This window comes from Chionomys nivalis, chromosome 3 (genome assembly GCF_950005125.1).
Source record: "Chionomys nivalis chromosome 3, mChiNiv1.1, whole genome shotgun sequence".
NCBI classification, from domain to species: Eukaryota; Metazoa; Chordata; class Mammalia; order Rodentia; family Cricetidae; genus Chionomys; species Chionomys nivalis.
In genome coordinates this window covers 125309847-125332961 of record NC_080088.1, presented here as the reverse complement: position 1 = coordinate 125332961, position 23115 = coordinate 125309847, and the positions used below count along the sequence as shown (strand labels likewise).

At 46.2% G+C, this 23115-nt stretch overlaps 1 protein-coding gene across 3 annotated transcripts in view; it reads right to left on the bottom strand.

Annotated features, from left to right (window-relative positions):
- Positions 1-15078: 15078 nt before the first annotated feature.
- Ttc28 (tetratricopeptide repeat domain 28) overlaps positions 15079-23115 on the bottom strand; it is a 477926-nt gene continuing 469889 nt past the window's right edge. For all 3 annotated transcript variants that reach the window (XM_057763932.1, XM_057763933.1, XM_057763934.1), the window contains 3 exons: positions 22465-22594; positions 20705-20812; positions 15079-19828 (listed from right to left, as the gene is read on the bottom strand). In XM_057763932.1, coding sequence (XP_057619915.1) covers positions 18237-19828; positions 20705-20812; positions 22465-22594 — 1830 coding nt within the window. In that variant the 3' untranslated portion in view covers positions 15079-18236. The remainder of the gene's footprint in view (positions 19829-20704; positions 20813-22464; positions 22595-23115) is intronic.

Genomic DNA, 23115 nt, shown 5'->3' with positions numbered 1-23115 from the left:
CCAGGCTCTCTTAGCCATCCCTGTACTGATCCATTTAGTGATTAAGTGACTTTACATCAATATCTAATTCCTTCCCACCCAAGGCTGCTTCCAACTTTTCTTGTTTAACTCCTCCTCCCTGGGCAATAAGACTAATTCCCATGATCCTTAGCATATCTATGTGTTGGATCAATCTTGCTTTGTAACATGTCATTGCCACCACCATGGGTGGATGTTTCCCTAGCCTGCACAAGGCCACTGTCATCACCCTTCCTATGCATGATGTCCTTAGTTCCTTCAAGGTTTGACTTAAGGAGTGGCTGCTAACAGGATATTTTGGCCTAGGGTGTAGTTAATGGATGTTTTGGGTATTGAGAAGGTAATTACATTGTTCTTTGTATTTTGGTAGAGAAGCCTGTTGCCTTCTCCCTCCTCTTTGGATTGGGGTAGAAGAAGCCTATGAGAAATAAACACAGGGTGAATCTCAGTATTTACTGGATGCCCTTCCGACTCTACCGTTGTCTGTCTCTTATTCCTCACACTTCTCTCCAAGCACATACAGATAAACTGGGCAGATCTGGCAGTTGTTGCCTGGACGTAGGATATGACAAATGGTCCCAATGTGAATCTCACGGTAGTAACTGTAGACCTGAAATTCAGCAATGAGAGATGGAGGGGAACAGTTGAGGGTGGGGATCAGACCACAGAAATGTGAGTTCGTGAGACATGAAACTTGGCACATGCCAGCAACACCTCCCTGCCCTCCATATATGACTTGTTCATATCTCTGAACAGCTGTGATGATGTTGCATTGCCAACAGCATGTGACAGTGACTTTGTGTTGTGTGATAAGACTTTCCAGGGGAGACACAACACATACGTCTACTCACCCCAGATAGAAAGCCCATGACAAACCACAGTACAGATACCACCAAAATCCAACCTGGTGAACCATGAGTTTTATTGGGGATGCCCAAAATGTGAGCCTATTTTCACATTGACCAAAGGTCAGAGAGTTGGAACTTACCTCTATTCCTTCAAGATTATTGTGTTTCTACCCCAAACAGAGCTTCCACCTAGATTTAGATGAGAGAGAATCCTGCTTTCTCAAGATCATTGTCAACAGGTGTGGCTCATAGCCAGCCCTTATATTTCAGGTATAGAGAAGTAGATATGTCTCTACCTCAAACAGAAGTCTAAGGATACAACTAAGGTTCCAGTTCCTTTAAGGATTCCACCCAGGGAGTGATTTGCCTACAGGATGTTTTAGTCTAAGGTGTGAGCATGACTTATTTTGTTCTAGCAACAGAATGTTTAACTGTGGATGTAGCCCATGACCTTCAGTTGGTATGTTCATTGCCTTGCATTATATTAATGCAGCCAGGGGTATTTTAAGCAATTGGAAATTAAATGTGGGTGATTTCAGTATTCAGCTCTGTTGGTCTCAACTTCTTTCCTGGAGCTGGTTTGATTTTGGAGTCTTCTCTGAAGCTTGGCTTGCCTGAAATGACTCTCAGCAGTTTGCATGTTACTCTTGCAAGGAAGGACCTAGTGAATCTGGTTAGTTTCAGAGATTTTTTGGTGTAGGAGGATCTTCTGTCTATGTGTTACTTTCATTAGTTAAATAAAGAAGCTGCCTTGGCCTTTTGATAGGCCAGCCCTTAGGTGGGTGGAGTAGACAGAACAGAATTCTGGGAGGAAGAAGGCAGTGTGGCAGATGCCATAACTCTCCTCTCTGAAATGGACACTGGTTAGACTCATGCTGGTAAGCCACAGTCAAGTGGTGATACACATTAATGGAGATGGGTTAAACAAATATGTAAGAGTTAGCCAATAAGAGGCTAGAAATAATGGGCCAGGCAGTGTTTAAATTAATAAAATTTCCATGTGGTTATTTTGTGATATAAGCTAGCCACTTCCCTTACTACAGAGAGGCACTCCAACATGGTAAATAACTCCACATAAAACCTAAGAGGGCTTAAAAAGGAATTCTAGACACAAATATAGAGTTTAACACAGCTTTTTGCTGTTGCTGGCTGAGTGCCACAGAGAAATTTCCCTGACTCAGCAGCCGTAGCAGGAAAAAAGCTGTGCGGTTTTAAAATACAGCTTCTTGGGCTGTGCGGCCAGCGCGAACTCCGGCTATAAAGCATTTCAATGGCTTTTATTGGACTGGATGTTTGTGTTTCCGCTTGGGATTAGAAAGAAAGTCCTCTGAGACCATGCCTGCACTCCCTTTCTGGGCAGACTGTGGGATCAGGCTTGGGCAGGCAGGAGAGCATGGCAGATTTCTGCTGCCATACATAGAGATGTTTCCAGGCTGTGCAGTGCTCTGTGTGGCAGATTTGATTGTAACTCAAAAAGAAAGAGTTTATGTGCCACATGCTCAGTCTCAGTGTTAAAGTGCTGAGTGCGGCTCTTACCTGGCGGCCCCAGAGCTAGCAGAAATGAATGGTACGTCCACCATTTTGAAATTGGAGAGAGGTGGAGCCAACATCCAGAGCAGCCCACCGCTCTGCAGCTCAGAGGCGCAACTGACTCAGAGTCACAAGTGGCTCCACCATGTTGGACTGGGCAGGGCAACCCTGCAGTATCCAATTTTGACCTGGGATTGTCACAGCTTAGATTCTTAAGCACTTAGCGATTTAAAAGCGCAAAGCAAAATGTTCCTGGACAGTAAAGAATTACAGACAATACAATAGGACAGATTCAGACATAAAAGACCTCTAAATGGGTCACAGTGTTAGACACACATAGGCTTGGGAGAAAGAAGAAAATGAATATAGAGAATAAAGTTAATGCCTAAAAAAGAGTAAAGTCTTTAAAGAGACAGAGTACAGATAGTTATACATTAAAAGAAGTAAAGAAAAATAAGTCACGTAAAGATAGATAATACACAGAGAGTCTGGATTATGTTTATTGTGTTTTCTTTGAATTTTTTTTGACTGTAAAGGAGCTAAGTACAGAGGCACATCTCATTGTGTGGGCTGCTAAGATAAAACAGGACATATATTATAAAGGTATCTTGATTTCAGAATTTGGATCTAAGGATATGATGCTTTGGAAAAGAGGTTCTTCTTTTGTTTTCACAGAGGATGAGACCCTGTGGATTGCTTCTATCCCAATATGGTATGATAGACCATGCCCTCCTGAAAAGTTGCTGTGAACACCCTCAAAAAATTACTTCACTCAACTGCTGACTGAAAAGAACCTAGCACATAGGTTATATCATGAATGACCTGAATAACAGCACCCCCATTCAGCAGGAAGCAGTTTGGAGAGAAATAGCTATGTCCATATTCCCAAATATTGTTTATAAATGTTCTTTTACATTTAAAGGGGAATATGATATAGATTAAATAATTTACATTAGTATAAATTTTGCCTTATTGATAGAAATTTAAGATCAGTTTTGTGGATCCTTGGTTGCACAAGAAAACAGGCCAAGCAAGCCATGAGGAGCAAGTGGCAGCAGCTCCCTTCCATATTCTCAGCATCAGCATTGGCCTCTGCCTCGGTTCCTGCTCTGACTTCCTTCAGTGATATACTGTAATGTGAAACTGTAAGCTAGAATCAGACATTTCCTCAGCAATTTGTTCTTAGGCATGGTGTTTATCACGGCCATAGGAACCTGAGACACCATCTTAATGAGCTTCAGAAGGCAAATTTTCTAATTGTATTTTATTTTTTAAAATGTTTTATTCTTGGTAATTTAAATACTTTTGTCGCATTCCTTCCCCTCTCCAACTCCTTCCAGATCCTCCCTCACTTTCCTACCCACCTAACTTCATTTTCTTTCTCTCTCTGAAAGAGAAAAAACCAAACAAACCTGGGGTCTGATTTGTGTTAGCAAACAGTCTCTGAGTACCAGGCCTGCCCTGGAATGTGGTTGATTATTGTTTTGCAGTGCAGTTTCTTTGGTGAAAAGTAAAGTTGGAGTGAGGACTCACAATTGCAGGGTGTTGGAGGGAGGGCGCCTGTAAATGCCTTCAGGGCCTGCCTAGGAATGCCATGAGGCTCTGAGATTAAAGGGCCACAGGTACGAAGGTCATGAGGCAGGATCCTGTTGGGCACAGCTGAGGAATGGGAGACGGCTCTGGGATCCAGATCCCAGGGGCTGGGGTGTATATCCCACTGAGTAAATGAAAGAGGCCATTCTGTTGCGAACCCCACTACAGCTGCTGTGTGGAGAAATGACTGAGAGGAAGGACATAGGCTCAGACCAGGGAGGAGGTGGGAGAACCCACAGGCCTCTGGGGGTAAGGAAGTAGGATGCAACTTTGCTGGGTTTTATTCTAATGAGCTGACCCTACTATCTCTTGAACTGTGTAAAATTTCAAAGGGGACAGTGGGGGACAGGAAAATTGGGTGTGGGTTTTGTGGTATTTTAAGTGTTCTTTGTTGTGTTGGGGGTGGGAGCCAGGGGCTTGAAAAGGTCAGAAATGTCAGGTGAGCACTCACCACAACTGTGTCCCCAGGTGAGCACTCATCACCATCTCTGTCCTCAGGTGAGCACTCATCACCGTCTCTGTCCTCAGGTGAGCACTCATCACCGTCTCTGTCCCCAGGTGAGCACTCATCACCGTCTCTGTCCTCAGGTGAGTACTCATCACCGTCTTTGTTCCCGGGTGAGCACTCTTCACTGGTTGTGTCTCCAGCCACTTTTTCCTTTTTTTTTTTTAAAAGTAAGCTTTATACATAATGACATAGAATATTAAAAGCACATAAATTATATCTACATTGCATGGATTCTTATCAGACTGCCACTCTATAGGCTTGATTTGCTGCCTTGGAATGTGATATGAGTAGAGGCGTGGCATACAGCATTTGCTGTCAGGTTCCCTCTGTGTTGTTAGGGACATTTGCCTTGAGAGGCTGTCATCAGCCTCTCCACAACCGACAGGTATCATCCACCCCATGGATTATACCTTCTGTGTCCTGGTTGGAAAGTGTAAAGAGAGACAATCACTTCTGTCCTTGAAGCACTATCTCTAGGGTTTCTGTCTTTAGCCTTGGCTAAAGACATTTAGGTGAGTGACCAATGGGTTTCTGTGTATGGTATGAACTGAAGTAGAGGTCAAGGTTATTAATGTATGTTTGTGTGTGTATGGTGTATGTGCATGTGGTATGCATGTTTGAATGTGTGGAGTTATGTGTGTGTTGTATATATGCACATGGGTGTGCATGTTTGAATGTGTGGAGGTGTATGTATGGGTTTTGTACTTATTCGGCAGGTTCTTTACCCACTGAGCACTCTCCCCAGCCTCCAGTTGAACTTTTTCCTATATATACATCCAGTTGACCTGGTACCACTTCCCTTCCCTGACCTGGTACTGGGTCTTCTTTGTCAAAAATTAGGTAATAGAGAAGTAGTTTGTTTTTGGACTGTGCATGGCTATGGGATGTGTGGAATAATGCTCTTGTATACTGTGAAGATTTGTCACTCATATTGGTTTAATAAAACACTGACTGACCAGTAGTCAGGCAGAAAGTATAGGCAGGGTAGCCAGACTAGGAGAATTCTGGGAAGAAGAAAGGCAGAGACATAGTCACAAGCTAGATGCAGAGGAAGCAAGATGAGAATGCCTCGCTGAGAAAAGGTACCAAGCCACATGGCTAAACATAGATAAGAATTATGGGTTAATTTAAATTGTAAGAGCTAGTTAATAATAAGACTGAGCTAATAAGCAAACCATTATAACTTCTGTGTTTCTCTGGGACTGAATGGCTGTGGGACTTGGCAGGACAGAAACTCCATCTACAACTGGTACCCAAACATTTGGCAAGAGTTTCCATATAAAGTAAAGCCTAAGTTTTTTTTTTTTTTTTTTGATTCTAGACAGAGTCAAGTGTAGCTTCTTGGTAACTGTCTTTTCTCTGGTAGGTTCTGTCTGCTGGCAGTGAACAAAGATATGGCTCCTTTAAGAGAGGCTTCCTGACTCAGCATTAGCAGCAAAAATCTCACAACTCTTTAAAGAGGCTCTGCTACCAAACACTTATAATGTTTATGAGTAGCCAACATCAGGCTTCTTGGTGGTGGCATGGACATAGAAACTCTACAGAGTTATGGCAATAAATCTGTCTCCTGCCAGTATGTCCACCATAAAACTAGACTCAAAAAGCTAAGGAATGGGGTGGAGCCAGCTACCAAAGCCACAGATTTAATCCTAGCCATACCGCTTAGCAGATTAAAGACTCATGTGGTCAGAAAAAGATAGAAATATACAGTAAAGACATATTCAGCAAAAAAAAAAAACCTCTAAACAGCTTATAGTGTGTTTAAAAATAGACATATGCTTGGGAGAGAAAAGAAAAAGAATGGAGACAGTCCTTTAAAAAATAGAGTTTCTGGGTGTGGTGGACCACACCTTTAATCCCAGCACTTGGGAGGCTGAGGCAGATGGATCTCTGTGAGTTTGAGGTTATCCTGGTCTACAGAGTGAGTTCCAGGACAGCCAAGGATACACAGGGAAACCCTGTCTCAAAAAACTAAAAGTTAAAATAAAAATAAAAGAAATAGAGTAAGAAAGAAAAAGTCATGTAAAGATGGAGAATACACAGAGAGTCTGGATATTGTAGCCCCATTCCCACCTGCCTGTAAACGCTCTTTTTCTCTTGCTCCCATTACTTCTATTCTATCTCTGCCACTGCTACCCCTGGTCCCACAGAAACTGGCAAGATTAGTTCCATGAGGCAGATGTTTCCAGTTCCAGCCCTCGCTCCCCACTGAGGCTGGTGGTGTGGTAGTTTGGTGACACTGGCTCACAGTGCTGAGCAATTTTCCTGTCTACTTCACGTATGAAACAATGTGTGAATGGTGTGGCCACATGGATGTAACTCTGTTTTAGATGTATGTTCTACAAGGCCTCTGTGTTGCTCTTGTTATTTATATCTGCTTAAAATTCCCTAAAAACATGGTTTCTCCATATAACACGTGACCACTGCCATTTTGACTAAGGTCAGGTGACCTCACCACCATCTTAACTAAGGATAGGTCAGGTGACCAAGTCCTACCATCTTTACTGAGGTATTCTCTGCCTAGTCCCGTGGTTTACTTATGTTTTTTGGTCTCTAACTTCCTTTTACTGACTCTGTTTCATGTATGTTTGTGCAGTGGCATGCTTTTGGTAGGGCCCACTAAAAGCATTCGATTTGCCCAACTCCTGTTTAATGTGTATGTGTGTGCGTGCATGCATGTGACTTGAGTTAATTATGTATAAATATAAGTTAGCTTTAACTCTGTGTGTATATATGTGTATAAAACTCAAATTCAACTGGGTATGAATGCACGTATGTTTACTGTTAAGTGTTATAATTGTCGGCCTATTATATCTCATTCCAGACTAAGAAAGCAGTATGTCTCATGTTTTAAATTGGTATGTACTTGTAAGTCTCTTATGAAGATACTATCTATGTAATCCAACCTTGCTATAAGATATATTGAGCTGTTCTCTACTACTGTCAGTTCTGCTGTTAACCTTCATTGCAAGCAGTTTTTTCTTCTCTCTGTCTTCTTATGATTGTAAATCTTACCTGTTGAGAGCCAGTATAGTCAAGCTTATACCCACATCTCCAAGCAGGTCCTATACTATAGTTATAATTTATCTATGCCTAATAAATAGCCCTCAACTGCTCAGAGATCTGAGGAATATGGCATTTAAATGTTTAATTATTAAAAGACTTTTTATAACAAAGACAGGTTGGCTCCTAGTGCAGCACTCTATTTCCTCCAAAGAAGACAGAAGACAAATGGACACAGAACAACATCCATCCGCAATTCGCTTCATCAACTGCCAAGCGCTGACCACTAGGTAAAACTGCCTTTCATCTAAACTGAAGACCTCTAGACAGTGGACAAAAATCACCGGAATTGACAGCCTATCTGCTCAGGCCAGGGTAGGCTTGTCTGCCTACAGATTTCTAACCTGCAAGACCTTCTAAAATATGGCAGGCCCTTTGCTAAACAGCAAAAGGCAAATATGACCATCAATGACAATCAAGTAAGTTCTCTGTTGTATTTTAATTAATAACTCAAGTAAAATTTTATCCCTTTCAAAGGTCTCTGATGCAGTTTGACAGCTGAGAGGTTTTGTCAGTTTAAAAGGACAACCTCACCAAACAAATTTCAGTAAAATACAAATACAAGTTATTAAGATATATATATGAAAGTTATAAAGATATGAGGACAAATAAAAGTTATCAAATTTCTCTCTCACTCTGCCTTTCATAGTCTTAAAGATACTTTTCATTGTGCAAAAATATCTGTCACAGTCATTCTGGTATAAATATGCTGCTGTTTAAAACTTGTTTTTACAAACTCAAAATTCCTGTGATTCCAGGAGCCAAACTGAAGGATCCACCTTACATAGATCAAACACACCCTTCTCGATTCCCCAGTCCTGAAAATATTTTCATCCTAAACTTAACTTTGTCCTTTACTCTGCTAGCACCATGCCAGGTCCAGGAGACACTGGATGGTTCCTTCTCACAGACCCTAGATGGCAGTAAAGTGACCGGCTACCCCAGGATATGACCAGCACCCAACTTTCTGAATCTCACCCCAACCCCATGAAAGACTTTGACGCCCACAAATAAGCAGGAAGCAGTCTTGAGAATCGCTGTCCCAATTCCTTTAACCTGCTGTGCCTAACCTCCTGCCTTTTTATTCTAAGAGATGGGAATGTAATGATCTGCTGGCCTGGCCTGTTACCTGGGTATCCTGTCCCTTTAAGAGACAAGCCTCACCCACTCCCAACCCCCTCTTCTGCCAAGGCAAGCAGATCTGCCTCTAGTCTGCTCCCTCTCTTCCTGTCCCTCTTCTGAGAAAGTAACTACTGCCACTCTCCTCCCCCTTTCCCCCGTCTGTCTGTCTGTCTGTCTGTCTCTCTCTCTCTCTCTCTCTTCCTCTCTCTTCTTCCCTTCCTTCCTTCCCTTTCCCCTCCATAACCCACTAAATAAACTCTATGCCCAAACTCTCTCCTTTGTTTAGCTTTTTTTCCCTAACCATTATTGGTAACAGCTTGTAACCAGCAATCTAAACAAAGACGAACATCCATAATCCATTTTTTTTTAGGGGGTGGGGAATGTGGGCATACTTTTTTAGGCTACTTCCTGATGATTGGGGGTACTTGTAATCTTATGGGGGCCCAAAGAAAATTTAGGATTATGGTCAAGTTCTGCCTAGAGTATTCTTTGAGGCTTGATCATCTCAGCCAGCAGCACTGAAATTGTTCTGGATGCAGAACTCAGAAGAAACTGCAACAGAGGTGCCTGAAATGTTGGACCATTTGGGCCATCTGCTCCTATCAGAGATTTTCCAATGGGTCTTCCTTGACCAAACCTGATTTTTCTTAACCCAGAATGAATCCACAGCTTCTCATTTCCTGTGGAAACAAAAGCAAATCCTCTTCTCCAAAGTAACATATCTTTTGACTTAAATTTTGAAGTCAAGGCATTTTCAAAATATATAGGTTGGATTAATCCAACAGCAACTATAATCAAATGTCTTTTAGCAGCTGTTGCTCCTTCCTCAGCAGTCAAACAGTTCAAAGACAACAAAATAACATACGGTATCCAGACTCTCTGTGTATTTTCCATCTTTACATAGCTTTTTATTTGTACTCTATTTCTTTTATTTTTATTTTTTTAATTTTTAGAATTTTGGGTTTCTCTGTGTATTCTTGGCTGTCCTGGAACTCACTCTGTAGACCAGGCTGATCTTGAACTCACAAACATCCATCTGCCTCTGCCTCCCAAATGCTGGGATTAAAGACATGTGCCACCACATCTGACTACTCTATTTCTTTTTTTTAAAGGACATTCTTTATTCTTTTTTCTTTTCTCTCCCAAGCCTACATATATATTTTAAAATACACTGTAAACCATTTAGATCTTTTTTTGTTTGTTTGCTCCCCTCCCTGTCTGAATCTGTTTTTAATCCTTTTTTTAAAAAAAAAACAAAAACAAAAACAAAACAAAAAACAAAACAAAACAAAAAAACACTTTCTCAGGATTTATGTGGAAATTCTTGCCAAATGTTTGGGTGCCACATGGTGGCTCAGTTGTTTGTAACTCCAGTCCCAGGGGATCTGTTGTCCTCTTTTGTTTGACCTCTGAGGGTGCTGCACACATATGTAGGCAGAACACCCATACACAAAAAAGAAAAGACCCTGTGTATATAAGAGTTCTGACTTAGGCATGATGCTGCCAGGCAGAGAAGAACTCAGATTTATTCCCTCTCTGGTGACTTACAGGGCAGGCCATGAGCTCTGCTTCTGGGAGTTGATTTAGAAGTTTTTAGTTAATATAACTATATTGAGGGTATTTATACAACGAAGAGTATTATTACCCCTGTAAGCCCAAATGTACAGTTGCTACTAATTAAATAAATGTGCTGGCCTGGGCGATGGTCATCTGATACATAAAGTGCTGTCTAGATGCTACCATGTCCCTTTAGTTTGTTGGACCCAGATGTTTTGACCTAGTTTTCTGGAGCAGACACAAGGCTGTCGCTCCCCTGCTGTTTGCGGGTATTTAATTGTGCTGGGGGCATCATACATGGGAAAGTCTGGCAGAGGGTGTTAGAGGGAGAGGTACCACACTGTGGTGCTGTGGCAGCACAAGCATAAAAGAAGCCCTAGCAAGCAGGAAACTTCCAACTTGTCCCACCACTAGCTGTGCAGGCTAGTGGTGTGTTTGTAGGTTAGGGCACTCAGTTCCGCAACTGGGACAGCCAGTTACAGCTGCAGTGTCTTAAAATGTCACAGACCTGTTCACCATCCCCAGACTTGGGAAGTGGAGGCAGGAGGCTCGTTCAAGGCTAGCCTAGGCTACATGAGACCCTGCCTCAAAACAAAAGCATGAAGGAAGGAAGGGAAAATAGCCAGCTCCTCACCCACACATCCCGCATTGCTGTTGCTGCACAGGCTTTGTCTTCAGCACGGCCACAATGTGAACTGCACAGCACACACTCTGTCCTCAGCCCCAGGAATGCCCTCTACTTAACACTATTGGGTCTTATACCCGAGGATGCTTAGAGATGCCCATTTAGGGCCAGTGCTCTGCCCCTTTGGAATGCCAAGAGCCAGTATGAATGCCAGTAACACACACATCCATTTCAAAGCCCTCTTTTTTTCTTTTTCCTTTTTTTTTTTTTTTTTTAGAATTGGTTTTGAGACAGAGTCTCATGTACCCTATGTTAACAAGGCCTTGGACTTAGGTCCTCCTGCCTCTACCACCTTAGTGCTGGGATTACAGGTAGTACCTCCATACTAAGCTATTTCCTTCGTGTTTAAAATACAGGAATAGGGTAGGGAGTAGTTGACTTCGCTCGCCACCCAGCTCCTGAATAAACACACAGACTTACTTACGAATGCCCAACCTTAGCTTGGCTTGTTCTAGCCAGCTTGAATCATCCCATTTCTCTTTAACCACATTTGTCCCTGGGCTTCTTACTTTTCTTTATTCTATATATCTTTCTTTTCTTATTACTTCATGACTGGCTGTGTGGCTGGCCCCTGGCATCCTCTTCTCTTCTCTCTCCTCACTGTTCTGTAGCCTTATCTTATTTATTCCCCCTGTCTGGCAGTCCAGCCCATCCCTCTCCTGCCTAGCTACTGGCCATTCAGCTCTTTATTAGACCAATCAGGTGTTGTAGGCAGGCAAAGTAACACAGCTTTACAGAGTTAAACAAATGCAACAAAAAAGAATGCAACCCATATTAGTATCATTAAACAAATATACCATAGCATACACACATATTGAGCTAATAGTCTACAGGTGCAGGGGCAGTGGACAGATGGCTCAGTAGTGGACCCAAGTGCCCACAGCCACCCGTCACTCTAGCTCCAGGGGACCTAATACCCTCCTCTGTCTTCCACAGGCACTTACACTTTGTGTACTTACACTGCTACCCCCATACACACACATAAATACAATTTTTTAAAAAATCTTTTTAAAATGCAGGGATTTAAAGACCAACATTTCTGTGCATAATAACATGGGCCTATCTTTTTATACTCCCTACTCATATTGGATTGGTTTGGACATAGCACCTTACTTTCCTATTTTCAAAATCATTTGTAGAGACAGAGTAGCCGGCCCCTGGAAGGCATCTGGCCTTTTCTTTTGGAAGCTGTCGGCCCTCAGTTCCTATTTGAAGGTTAGTTTCTGGCTAGCCATTCTTTTCACCTGGAAATAACTGAGATGTGAGAGTAAGCAGGATTGTAAGGTGCTTCGTGACATTGCTGTGGCTCTGTTCCCAGCATCCCCCAAGGCTGCCTGGTGTAGTGGGGAGCTGCAGGAACCATTAAATGTTAGGGGCTGGGGTGTGGCTAGTGGTGGCTTGCCTTTGAAAGGGAAGTAACTGTGGGGTCCCATCTCTTGCTCCTCACTGCTCATCAGAAAGTGGTCAGGGTTTGTGTCCTTGTGCTTCTGTCCCTCTGTGTCTCCACCCCACAGGCTTAGAGCAGAGGCAAAGACTGAAACTCACCTGATAAAATCGCCTTTATCTTTGCAGACGGAAGTCTCAGGTATTTCTTACAGTATCAGAAAGCAAGCTAGCAAACTGGCACACACCTGCCAGTGTCCTCTGCACCCCTGCTACTGTGCCTGTTACAGCGCGGTCAGCATGTGTGCTCCTTTTTCTACTGATAGCATTTCCTCCTACCTGTCCCGCTGACAGCCTGAGCTGCAGACTCCTCTTCTCTGCTCTAGCATCTCCTCTGATTTCCTGAATTGCCTCCCTTTTGCCCAGTCAGCTGGTCCCTGGCACTTGTGACTTTGAGCTGCGGCCCTGCCCCAGGGTCTTGCAGCTCATGTAGAACTTGTTCAAGCATCTACACACCACTTCTTTTGTGGAATTGCAAGTTGTTTTGCTTTTTGTTTTTGTTTTAAATAACTTTGTAAAGATTTATTTATTTGTTATGTATACAGTATTCTGCCTATGTGTATCCCTGCAGGCCAGAAGAGGGCACCAGATCTCATTACAGATGGCTGTGAGCCACCATGTGGTTGCTGGGAATTGAACTTAGGACCTCTGGAAGAGCAGGCAGTGCTCTTAACCTCTGAGCCATCTCTCCAGCCCCCTGTTGTTGATGTTGGTTTTAAGACAGAGTTTTTCCTATTATATCTTGGAGCTCCATATGTAGACCAGGCTGGTCTCAAACTCAGAGAGCCACCTGCTTCTGTCTTTCAAGTGCCAGGGTTAAAGGTGTGCACCACCATGGCCAGGCCAATTTTATTCTTATGGTTTTACACAAAGCTGGCTTTCTGTACCCTACCCATAGGTTCAATTAACCATCAATTAAAAGTATTTGAGAAAGTGTGTCCAGATGCATTCCGTGTTTTATTACTCCCTAAATACATAGTTCAACAATGGCCATAACAATTCTCAGGCCAATGGGTCATAAGCAATCACCTTCAGAGTAAGGTTTACAGAAAGATGTGCCTGACTTAGGCATGGAGCCCACAGAACTAAGTCCAAGGAGACTTTGATGGCTACTGACTCCAAATTTCCCCAAAGAAGCATACAAGTGTAAATTAAAATGTGTTTTATTGAGGTTTCAGGTTCCATAAGAAACATTGCTACTGTGGACAAAGAAGCAAGGCCTAGGGATCCCCAGGGTGGCTGGAGGTGTCTGCTGACACTGTGGTCTGTGGTGTGGGCTTTCACCCCATGGTGCGGGGGGGTGGGGGAACAGGGACCTCATCCATTCTAGGCAACTGCTCTCCTGTGACTCTGCTCCAGGCCATATGTTAACGTTGCTGATTTCTATATCAGGTAGTGTGCTTTACATACCTGCCAAGGGACTGTAGCTCCTATGTGCAGCACGCGGCTGTGGGTGGGGACCGGTGCTCTTCTCAGCTGTTCGGGAATAATTATGTGGTCTACATGCTGCCCTCATGGAACACCTTCCACGCGCATGTGAACAACACAGCCTCACTGTCCAAGGCAGGTTTTCTGTTTGTTGGATTGTCTAACCTACTGCATACTCTGGTCTTTCAGCTAGCTAGGGTTATGGCTTGAAGAATCCCTCTTTGACGGGATATTTTTCAGAACTGGAACACCTACCACAGTTCCCTCAATGAGTTTTGAGACTCTGTAGTCAGTGGCACCGAGTTTGCCTTTCTGTTAAGTTCATCGTCTCCTAAGTTCACTGTGAGATAGCAGGCCTCTGATTTCTTTTTTAAAAGATTTATTTATTATTTTTATGTATATAGTGTTCTGTCTGTATATTTGCCTGCAGCAGGAGAGAGTGCCAGATCTCATTATAGATGCTTGTGAAACACCATGTGATTGCCGGGAATTGAACTCAGGACCTCTGGAAGAACAGCCAGTGCTCTTAACTGCTGAGCCATCTCTCCAGCCCAGGCCTCTGATTTCTTGTTGTATCTTTTACTTTAGGATGGAGTTTCCCCATCCTTTGTTACATCTGAGGCTATGTGCTGTGGTGAGCTCCGCACACAGCACAGACTGTTGCCCATCAGCTCACCTGGCATTCCTGATGCTCATCTCTCCAGAACTTTGTTCTCCTTTTCCCGTCCTTCCACTATGGTATTTGTACCCCACTAACCATTTTCTCCTCGTTTGTGCTTACGCATGTTTAATGCATTTGAAAACCAGTCTACTTCCTTCTGTTCTGACATAGCAGGTTAACATCAATGTTTTTATATGTTATTGCTTAATATTTTTTGCAGTTACCCAATGGGACATCACTCCTTAAAGTGCTTGCGCCCTCACTTCTCACTGGCCCCACTCACTAGCCTCGCATCTCTCCACACAGCTGACTGCTTTCTTCTTCCTTAAAAGCTTTCTTGAAAGTTTCCTGAGATAAGAGATCAGATTGCTAAAACCTGTTTTGTTTGTTTTTCCTTCTTATCCAAGTAACTGCTCAAGTAGATATCTCTGGCACTCCACTGTGATTCTAGGAGAGCCAAGGTGTTGGCCATCTAAGATTCTATGTGTGTCTAGAGTGCCTGGTGCCCGTATCCCTTGCTGTCCTCCTGATGTCCCGTGGCAGGGTTACAATTGAGGTCATTCAGATGTGAACTGTGAGAAATGCATAGAAAGGGACTCGGAGACAATGGTCAAAACCGACAAGCTCATGCTTTAATAGACACTAAATCACAAAGGAAGGGCCAAGCGCCCGCAGCCTCAATAAAAATATGAAGTTCTTTTTACATGGCAAATTTCATAATATAAAAAGTTTAATGCTGTCTGGAAACTGTGTAATTTACCAAAAAAGTCCATGTAGGCCAAAGGTGGCTAACAATGCATATAAGGAGCGTGAATGCCAAGTGGGGAGGTGCCCAGGATGAGGGTGGGTGGCACGGACGTCTCTGAAGGGCCCGCTACAAACAGGGCCCAGTTCACAAGCCACATGTACAGTCAATTCAGATAAAACAAAATGCGAGGAAGAGCTGTGCTGTTGCCGTTTGTCTCCGTTCGAAGGGCGCAGCTGAGGGTCACTGCAGGTGCTGTGTGTGCTGGGCAGCTGGGCCCTGTGGGCAGCACCTCACCGCCTATCAGTGTGGACTGATTTCATTTCTTCTCTAAAAGGGAGGAAGGTGAGACCTGCACATTGCCACAGAGACAGTGTGGGTCAAGATGGAAGTTGTGTACGTGATTTTTGGGTTAGTTTGCCGTCAGTACTGGAGATACCTGGGGCAGCACCGAGCTCCCAGTGGGAGGCTGTTGCTTGTCTTGGGCATGTCTTTGTCTGGTAGAGCAGGGTAGAACATTTAAGAAAAAATTTATTAAAAATTTTCATTTCCTGAGCTTAAGGGAACATCTCTACGACCAGCAAAGAGGAGACAGAGAACGCTTTTGTACCTTTGACCCACATCTGTTGGCTCCTCCCACACAGGATGCAGAGCCAAGGCTAGGTAGGAGCCACCAACACCCAGTGCGAGCCTTCCAGGCTCCTGGAATACTTCCTGGCTGTGGCACAAAATCTCAGCGTCATTTTATGCTGTGTGTTCCATGAGTCACCCCTTTCTTTTAAAAGGCTGGATAATAGGTGACTTCCGGCTATGCGAACCAAGAGGCAGAATCAAGACTTGTATTTATTGACCATTTTAAAAGGCCAAATCTATCACCGGCTTATGGCCAAAACAAATAACAAAACTTCAAACTCATTCAACCAGCTTTAGTCTGTGGATCTTGGTTGCCAACCTCTGACCCATTCGGAACTCTGAGTCATGTAGTCTCTTGTAATTTGAAGTACCCTCTTAACGGTGTAGCCCAAAAACTTCATTTGACTGTTTCACGTGCATGGAATCACCAAGACTGACACAGCGATGATCGGATCTGCACACTGGTCCCGTTATTTCATCAACTTTGTTTCCCTTCATTGAAACTTATATCTAAGATAAATAAAAACATCCCAGGTACTGTTTGGCTCTTCAGTGTGAATCAGAAAACAACAGTGTACCTAGGAGTACACCAGGGCAGCCTTGGAGTCCTCCATGGCTTGACAACCACACATGGGCTGAGGGGTGGAGGTATTTGCTGATGTTGGGCTGCATCCTGGACAAAGCACAAAGAGCCAGGCTCCTGGGCACTTGGGGGAAGAGGCTGAGGTGGTGGCTGAGGAGGACAGGATTCAGCCACCTGCATTTGTGCTGAGGTTGATTCTCGGTTGCCGAGGACCTGATTTTGCAAGTGGAATGCACAGTGCTGGGTTTGGTTTTCATTTGCTACATGGCGAGTTAGCTCCCTGCTAACATGGGTGGTACGTGCTGCTTTCATGAAGTATTTCTCTCCCAGGGATGGGGCCACGTTAAACGTGAGAGCCTTATTATTGTGTTGGTCAACAAGGTTGTTGGGTCAAATGCAGAACTCTATGGCCAAACTCACTAGAATAACATGAAGCCAGCCGGCAGTGTCAGTTTTTAGAAGAGCTCACTGAGGCGGAGGTAGCAGTCAGTGGCTACAGAGTAAGTTCATAGCATAGTGTGGTGGTGCAGGCCTCAAGGCTGAGAGGCAGGAGAATTGCCGCAAATCTGAGAGGCTAGTTTGGACTAGAGACCCTGCTTTAAAAAGCTACAACCAGAAACCAAACCAAAGTCAGATCCTACTCAAGCTGAGAAGTGCTCTCGTGGGTCCTGATGTCACCCCTCCACTCCTGGGAAGGTGGGCCTTGGTCACCGAGGAGCACCTGACTCTCAGTGCTAACGTGGAGTGGCCCCTGGCCTGGTGGTGTTGCGACTCCCACTGTCGCAGTGCATACATAATGACTCAGAGGTGGTAGGAGCCAGGCTGTGGGGCCTGGCGATGGAGAGAGGGGTTTGCGGGGCTTGAGTTGGGAGAAGAGAATAAACGCAGCAAGGCAGCTCAAGTGGGTGGGGTTCTGGTCTAGCTAGCCAGGGGACATTTTTTTTTCCTTTCTATCTTTTTTCTTTTTTTTTAAATAAGTAAATTGAATAATTTCAACCATACCCCCCAAGAAAACTTGATTACTACTTATGGATGAATATTCAAAATTTGACATTTAAAATTTCTTGAGCTTTTAAAAATAATAGCTATAAATGCAAAGTACTATTGATAATAAAACCAAGTGTTTATCCATGTACAAAAAAGGTCAGTTATGTTTTAAAAGCACAACGTTGTGTTTTAAACCACAATTGCATAGTTCTAAAATGCCTGGGTAAGAGTACAGATTTTTTTTTTTTAAAGAAAATTCAAGTTTGGCCAACAGTGGGGTGAAAAGGCCCCACGCTTAGCTCATGGGGAGCAGCTGGGGATGGAAGTGCTTTCCACACGAGTTATTGCATTGTGGCTGTGACTTCTGGTATTCACCAAAATGGCTACAATTTACTCACAAAGAATTGGCATTTTAAAAACCATAGTTCTCCTTTTGGCTAACATAATGCGTCAGTGCAGATCTTAACTTAGAAGGTTCTCTATCCCACCAGCACCTGGGAGCACAAGAGCTGTCTGTACTCTTGTAGGAAAGGTGTGCATAGAGATTTGGTAGCAAAACTGGTGCTGTCTTCCTCACGCAGGTCCTGTGGCAGAAGCAGAAGCAAGGAGGCAAAGAAGGCATGGCCATTCTCACTCCATGCAAGACCTGTTTTTGATGAATATGACCCAGGGAGCTACTCATGAGTACAGTGGTTTTTGGCACGGCAGTGACCTTGCCCCGGGACCCCACCTGTCTGAGGAGGGATGGTATCAGTGACTGTGTGGGTGACTGCACTAGATAAGGACCCCGAGACTCTGGCTGTACTGTCACTGAGTCAGGGCCAAGATATTTTTAACATTTGGAGGAAGGGAAGAGTCTTCCTGGGGACAGAAACTTGTAACCATTGGCCAAGGGCAGTCTCAGAGGGTGGGTGGTAGCTGTGGTGCTGAGGCCACCGGATGCTGTCAGCACTGGTGTCTCTGTGCACCAGTGACCGTTGGTGGGGACTTTGGGTGGCATCTCATCACGCCGCTGCATAGACAGCTCCTTCAGTTCCAGTCTGTCTGCCCCGCCATCTTCTTTGCTGTGTCGAGGGGACAAGTTCAGCAGGCTAAGGACATCTCTTTTGGATGTCAAAGCTCCTGGTGCACCTCGGCATATTTTCCGGGGACCCCTGGGGGGCTGGGGTGCACTCTGCCAGAGCATCTTGAGGCTGTGCACTGCCTGCACCTTCTCATCGGGAGCATCAGCTGGACTGGAGCGAGCAGAGCCAGCTGAGGAGTAGGAGAGTGCAGGAGATGGCGCGCTGCATGCAGGGGATTGGTGGCCTGAGCCAGGGGATGTGTTCCGGGGGGACTTAGAAATGTGGGCACTGTAAGGAGAGCTGGGGTATTTGAGTCTAAAGAGCGGTGGGTCTGCCGGGGAGGCTGGGATGTCACGGCCAGGTGATGGGTGGCTGCTGCTAGGCGAGCTCCGGCTATCCTTGCCCAACACCTCTGATGTGGCAGGACTGCTCACCTTGGGGAGCGATGAGCTCCTGGCTGGGGGCTGCGGTCTGATAGTGAGTGGCGACAGCTGACTCCTCTGATGGGACAGCACAGGTTTGCTGAAGGCGCTGGTTTCTGAAGCTCTGAAGACTGTGGTACTGTTGGGTGCTGCTCCTATGCCATCCTCTCGGTCATGCCTCTCAGTGCTGCCTGCTGGGCCACCACTCCTCTGAAGACGCTCTACTGCAAGGAGGTGGCTTTTAGTCTCCTCTAGGATCCTCTGGGCCAGCTCCTGGGGGTCGAGCTTTGGGGCGCTCTCCTCCTGGGACTTCACTGTGCTGTCCGTCTCTGTGCTGGACTGGTCAGACTCACCTGTGTCTGAGCTTGCCAGTTTTCCCACTTTCTGGAAGGGGGAGTTCGGGCTGGGGATCAGGGTCATCTTCACAGGGGAATTGGGAGTGCTAACACTTCCTTTGGAGTTGACTGAAAGCCTTGCTCCACCTGGCACCCTGACGCAGGGCTGCTTGGGCTCTGGGGAGAAGCGTGCCTTCTCATCACCTTGGTAGGCTGCCAGAGGTTCCATGCTGATGATAGAGAATCCCTCATATTCTTCTTCTTCCTTGTTGCCCCCACATCTGGCCTGAGGGGACAGCTGGCGCCGTGGCAGGGTGGCTCGCTGTGGGTGGGTGCTCTTGGACTTATCATAGTCCTGTCGACCTCGGGAGCCCCCACCTTCCAAACCCCCCTCGGGTTTGGAGACAAAGCTCATGGAGGAGGCAATGGAGCTGAGACTGTACACAGAGATGGCATCGGAGGCAATGCTCTCCGCCCCAGTGGGAGAGAAAGGAGGGTGCTGGTAGCCCAGGGGCAGAGCATTGGATACAGATTGTGCGGATGCCAGTGACTCCAGGGAGGATGAGCTATCCAGGCTGAGGCGTTTGGGGAGCTCTGTGGAATCTAGGCAGAGAAAACCCGGGCCAAAGGGCAGTTAGAACTTTACAGATTGATGTTTCCTTCATGAGACATCCTTGATGTTAGGAGCTAGTAAAGACTTAACACTGCATAGGCACAACCTGAACTAAGCCCCAGTCCTCACCAACCTGGGCAGCCCTTTCGGCTCCTGTCACCTTCCACCCTAGCCGTAGTCCTTACTGTTCTTGTAAATATCACCAGTGAGCTCATACACCAGGCCAGTGCTTATCTTATGGCTAGTCTGCAGTGGACCCATACCCTCTGCTAGTGCACTTTTGCCCTGTAGTAACCACAGGGCACAGAGCTCCTCCTAGTCTCCCAGCCCCCACCTCAGCAAGAACCTCAGAGATACACTCTAGAACATGATGTACCCAGGACAGCACCCCAGCCCCTCCCGCTGCTGCTCCCTGATGTGCGTACAATGCTGTCTCACTCTGGCACCTGTTCCGAAAGCCTGGCGTCCCCTCAAGCTTTCCTGTCACAGTACACAGTTTTCAGCAGGACCTGTTGGTATGGCTGCCCTCAGACCATGGCTGTCATCCAGCTATCCCTGCAACAGCAGCAATCAGGCCAGGCATGCCCTCAGGTCCCAAGGACCTTATACTCACCTGCATGACCCTGGAGTAGGACAGGCATGTCCTGATACCATGCCATGTCCCATCAGCTCCACTGTCCCCCAGCCTTGTCCCCACTTTGGTGTTTCTTAGGTTTGCCTCAGGCAAGTTAATGGGCTTGCTGCCCGTACCCACCAAGAAGGAAGCTCTCCAGAGCAAGGAGCTCTGCGGGCCCCGCTCCAGAAGAGGCTAACAAGGACTAAACACGCCTCACTCGTATCCTTTAGAGGGACAGGGAGCTGCTTACCGAAGAGTGACAGCAAGGACTGCAGTGCAAAGTGGGTGGTGCGCCGGCTCGCCTGCTTCCCGGTCTTCAGGATCACTTCCTCCTGGCCTACTTCACACAGGTCAAAACCTAGAGGAACATGGAGGATGCCATGTGTTGTGTGTGGTTCTCACCATAGGCAGCATGGCAGGGTGCCAGTGAAGATAGAGCTGTTGGGATTTCCCAGTTGGCTGTGATCAGGGTGTCAGGCTTTCTGGGTACAGCATTAACTGCTTCTGTGGAATTTTGCCTGGCTCTTCTGCCATTTTCCTGAAGTCAGGCTCTGTGCGACTAGACACTTAGCCACAGCCACAGAACAACCTGCTCACTTTCCAGGCAGATGTGCCCAGGAGCATGGCAGAGGCAGCCAGCCAACACTCTCCCAGACACTGTGGCCAAAGACTGTCCCCAGAAGAGACCAGACAGACTTCCTACTTGAGATATCACTGAGCCTGCTGGAGACTGTGGGGTTGGGAAGGAAAGGGAGCTTGTGTGAGGTTCCTGATGTTAGAGGACGGGGCTGGAGTGCACACTGCTTCATACTGGACCACTGGCCATTCACCAAAAGGGGGTCTTGTTCCCCTTCTACTCATGGTTTGGATTCTGACACATCTTCCATTCAGAATGAGGTTCCCTGGAGTCCGGAGTCAGCTTCTGCCACCACTGACAGCCCTGTGCTAGGTTGGCAGAGGGAACCCAGATGCGGACGGAAAGACTCTTACGACCAGACCTGCCACTACTGCTCTCCTCCCCAGGCTGCCTCCAGGAGGGACCAGATGTGTGTGTGTGTGTGTGTGTGTGTGTGTGTGTGTGGCCTCCTGAGCACCGGCTTAGAGGCACACAGGACACCAAGTGAAAGCAGCTTCAGGAGGAGCCAGGACTGGGATTATTTCCCTTCTGGACTGGTCCCCATGACCCAGCTGGTAGAGGGGTTGGAAACATGGCATTCACAGATGGGGAGGGCTGACTGTCCACACCACACTACTTGGTTTTAGCCTTGATGATAGAAAAAGGTGGAGCCGCACCTTCCAGTGTCACTGCCACCAAGGCAGCTGACAGCGAAGACAGGAGCGAAGACAGCCATATGGCATGGAGCCAACTTTTCCCATTTGCCTCTTCTGCTTCCGGTGGCATTTGTATATACCAACTCACCAGATTTGCCTTAACTCAGGACAAAAACCAAATAGCCCAGAACATAGGGAGCACCAGGTGTGGGTTTGCCTGCTACCTTAGAAATATATGACTGAAAACACAGGCAGCTAGCCCCAAGCCACGAGTAGATGCCCAGGACAGAGCATAAGGATGCAAGTTCTGTGACGTCCGGTGGTCTCTGTGGCAGTGGCATCATATCGGCATCCTCTACAGACTGTCTGTGACATCACTCAGAGGCCTCCTCATCTGGTCTGGAGGCCCTGGTCCTGCTCTCGGCCTGATGTGCCCACATCCCTAACCTAACCTCATGGTGCCCTTAGTCCTCCTTCCCTTACTGCTAGTCTCTGAGGCCTGGCCTGGCCACTGTCCTTCCTCCAGCCAGAAGCCCCCTGCAGATGTGGGGGGCTTGGTTTGTTCTGGGGACATAAGGACAGACTAGAGGACATTTTATAGAGGGAAGCAGGCTGAAGCATCGGCATCTTTGGTTGATCTATTTCTATATAACTAGGTTTACCCAGCAGAAAACTGAGGGAAAACAGCAAAGAAAACTGAAATGAATTAGCTTATTAAGTCAGGGTACTTGGTCCTACCGAGAGCTGCCAGAAACTCATGACACCCTGGGAGACGCCACAGCTGGACACTGAGGGAGACCGGAATGGGAGCTGAGGCAAAGTCCTGTTCCTTCTCGCAGGCCTGCAGCTGGACCAGCACCTGATGGAGCTGAGGGGGGGATAGACAGATGTGAGCATAGGCCTGCCAGACTTTGGCCTACCCTGCCCAAGCCTCATGTCACCTGCCATGTACTGCTGACCTCTCATGACACCTGCTGCCTCTGGAGGTCCCTGTACAGTGTGGTCAGACCTCCTGCTGGTCATGGATAGTGGGACAAGGATGTGTGAGGGGCAAAGGTGGGGGAGCCTCCTGGGGCCCCAGCTCTGCTTCAGTCTCTGCTTCCACGAAGCAGAGGAGAGGCTGTGGGGTTGTGGGAGGGGAACTGGGGTTGGCGCCCTCTGTTTTAGATTATGTTCTTGGTTAGACCACCTTCAGGAAGGTCTGAACACTACATCTTGTAACCTCAAGTTCATGGAAGAGCTCGGGTGACCCACTCAAGTGTCACTGTGAAGTCTGCTTCTGGAGTGTGATTGTTCTTCCTACGTCTGTCATTGCTTCTGTCCCTGCCGCTATAGTGGAACCTCAGAGGTCAAATCAAGGACAGAGTTGAACAGGAAAGGGGTAGCCAG